The following is a 2,487-nucleotide window of genomic DNA, read 5'->3' as shown; positions in this document are numbered from 1 at the left end:
AAGTCTATATGTTAGCACCATAGTTTTGTATCATATTCTATCAGGTAGATGATTATAATTAACCTTAATGTTGTTTGTCACATTCAAACTTGAAGGAGCATTTTTATATGCCAGAATAAAATTGATAATAATTACAATCTTGTTGGCAAGAATTTGATTTGTCTTGGGTAAAAATCTACACTTCTATCCAACATATCATACATGCACTTACACACACACACACACATACACACAACACAAATTTATAATTTGGTTACGCGTGCAGTCGAACCAGGTTTCAGCGCCATTGCGTCGTGTGCTTATTTGATAAACACCTGACTAGAAGATGACCTACTGGCTTCTTATTAATGAGAAGCATTCTAAAGCCTGGCAAAGGAAACAAACCTTTTATGGTTCTGTGTTCTCAGTCAGTTCATCATTTTACTTCATGAATAATTATACATAATAAAAATATGATGATGACGATGAAAGAAATTATAGTTATAATTACAATGACAATACAATGGGAACATCTTTTATTTTTCACCATAAAAACATACAATGATAAAAATATATATATATATATAAGTTAATGTTAATTAAATAATGCGCAATAATAAAATTTGTAAAAATTGTATAAAATAATAATAATAATAATAATAATAACAATAGATGTACAGCTGGAAGACACGGGCAACTATACGTGCGAGATTCGGACCAGGAAGGGACAGTCGCTAGCCAGAGTCACACATCACGTTATTGTCATTGGTCAGTTTTTGGATGGGTGAAAAAATGGATGAGTGATTGAATGAATGGATGGACAAGTAGATGAATGGAAAATTAATTGGTGGATAGATGGATGAATGAATGGATTGATTGATTGATGAATGGATGAATGAATGAATGAATGAATGAATGAATGAATGAATGGATGGACAAGTAGATGAATGGAAAATTAATTGGTGGATAGATGGATGAATGAATGGATTGATTGATTGATGAATGGATGAATGAATGAATGAATGAATGAATGAATGAATGAATGGATGGATGAATGGATGAATGAATGGATGGATGAATGAATGAATGGATAGATGGATTAATGAATGAATGAATGAATGAATGGATTGATTGATTGATGAATGGATGAATGAATGAATGAATGAATGAATGAATGAATGAATGAATGAATGAATGAATGAATGAATGAATGAATGAATGAATGAATGAATGAATGAATGAATGAATGAATGAATGAATGAATGAATGAATGAATGAATGAATGGATGGATGGATGAATGGATGAATGAATGGATGGATGAATGGATGAATGAATGGATGGATGAATGAATGAATGAATGGATAGATGGATGAATGAATGAATGAATGGATGGATAGATGAATAGATGAATGAATTGATGAATGAATAGATGAATGATTGAATGAATGAATGAACGAACGAACGAATAAATGAATGGATGATGGCGATAAAGTTATTATTATTTTATTCTAAATTTTTAAAATGAAAAAAAAAATAGATCAGATAATTTTTCAACACATAAATAAGTTTAAAAGGATTGCTGAATTGGAAGATAAATGATCAGCTGGCTTATAAAATTGATGCTCTGGGAAAAGAAAACAAATGATACCCTATCTATATCTAGCAAAATGATACTCTATATCTTGCAAAATGATACCCTATCTATAGACAACAAATTAATATCTCATCTCTATGCATCAACATTTCTCAGGAAAAAAAGCACCCGTACACACACACACACAACAACACATTCCACTCACACACAAATACACATACCACACACACATATACATACACACACCACACACACACACACACACGCACACACACAGAAGCACTCACACAAACATACATAAATTCCAAATAAACAAATCCAACAAATTAAAAAATTTTTGAAAATTTTTTCCAAAGAGGGTGAAATTAGATGAAGTTAAATTAATAAATAATTTTTCGACCTGCAAACCTTGTTTTGGGTTTGTTTGATTTTTGTTGTGTTTGTTTTTTGTACAAAAACTACCAAAAAGTATTGCAATTTAATTTATCATAGGTAAAAAATACAGAGAATGAGAAGAAGAGAGATAAGAGAAAGAAAGAGAGAAAGAAAGAGAAAAAGAGAGAGAAAGAAAGAGAAAAAGAGAGAGAAAGAAAGAGAAAAAAAGAGATAGAGAAATTTTAACGTTTTATACATATGTCCATCAGCTAATTTATCCATTTATCCATCCATGTATCCATCCATCTCTTTATTCATCCATTTATCCTTCCATCTATTCAGCGTGTATCTATTTAACCATTCATCAACTCATCTGTTCATTCATCCATCTATCCATCTGTTTATTCGTTCATTCATTTATTCGTTCGTTCGTTTGTTCGTTCGTTAGTTCGTTCGTTCGTTCGTTTGTTCGTTCGTTAGTTCGTTCGTTCGTTCGTTCGTTCGTTCGTTTGTTCGTTAGTACGTTCATTCATACATT

The 2,487-nt window shown here is 31.2% G+C and overlaps 1 protein-coding gene across 1 annotated transcript in view; it reads left to right on the top strand.

Annotated features, from left to right (window-relative positions):
• Positions 1-325: 325 nt before the first annotated feature.
• Positions 326-2,487, top strand: part of HELRODRAFT_184327 (hypothetical protein) — a gene marked incomplete at both ends in the record, with an annotated part of 5,419 nt that continues 3,257 nt past the window's right edge. Inside the window, 2 exons of the mRNA XM_009022451.1 lie at positions 326-392; positions 652-747. Of these exons, the coding sequence (XP_009020699.1) occupies positions 326-392; positions 652-747 (163 nt within the window). The remainder of the gene's footprint in view (positions 393-651; positions 748-2,487) is intronic.

Source organism: Helobdella robusta (genome assembly GCF_000326865.2).
Source record: "Helobdella robusta unplaced genomic scaffold HELROscaffold_312, whole genome shotgun sequence".
Classification (NCBI taxonomy): domain Eukaryota; kingdom Metazoa; phylum Annelida; class Clitellata; order Rhynchobdellida; family Glossiphoniidae; genus Helobdella; species Helobdella robusta.
This window is presented reverse-complemented; position numbering and strand designations above follow the sequence as displayed.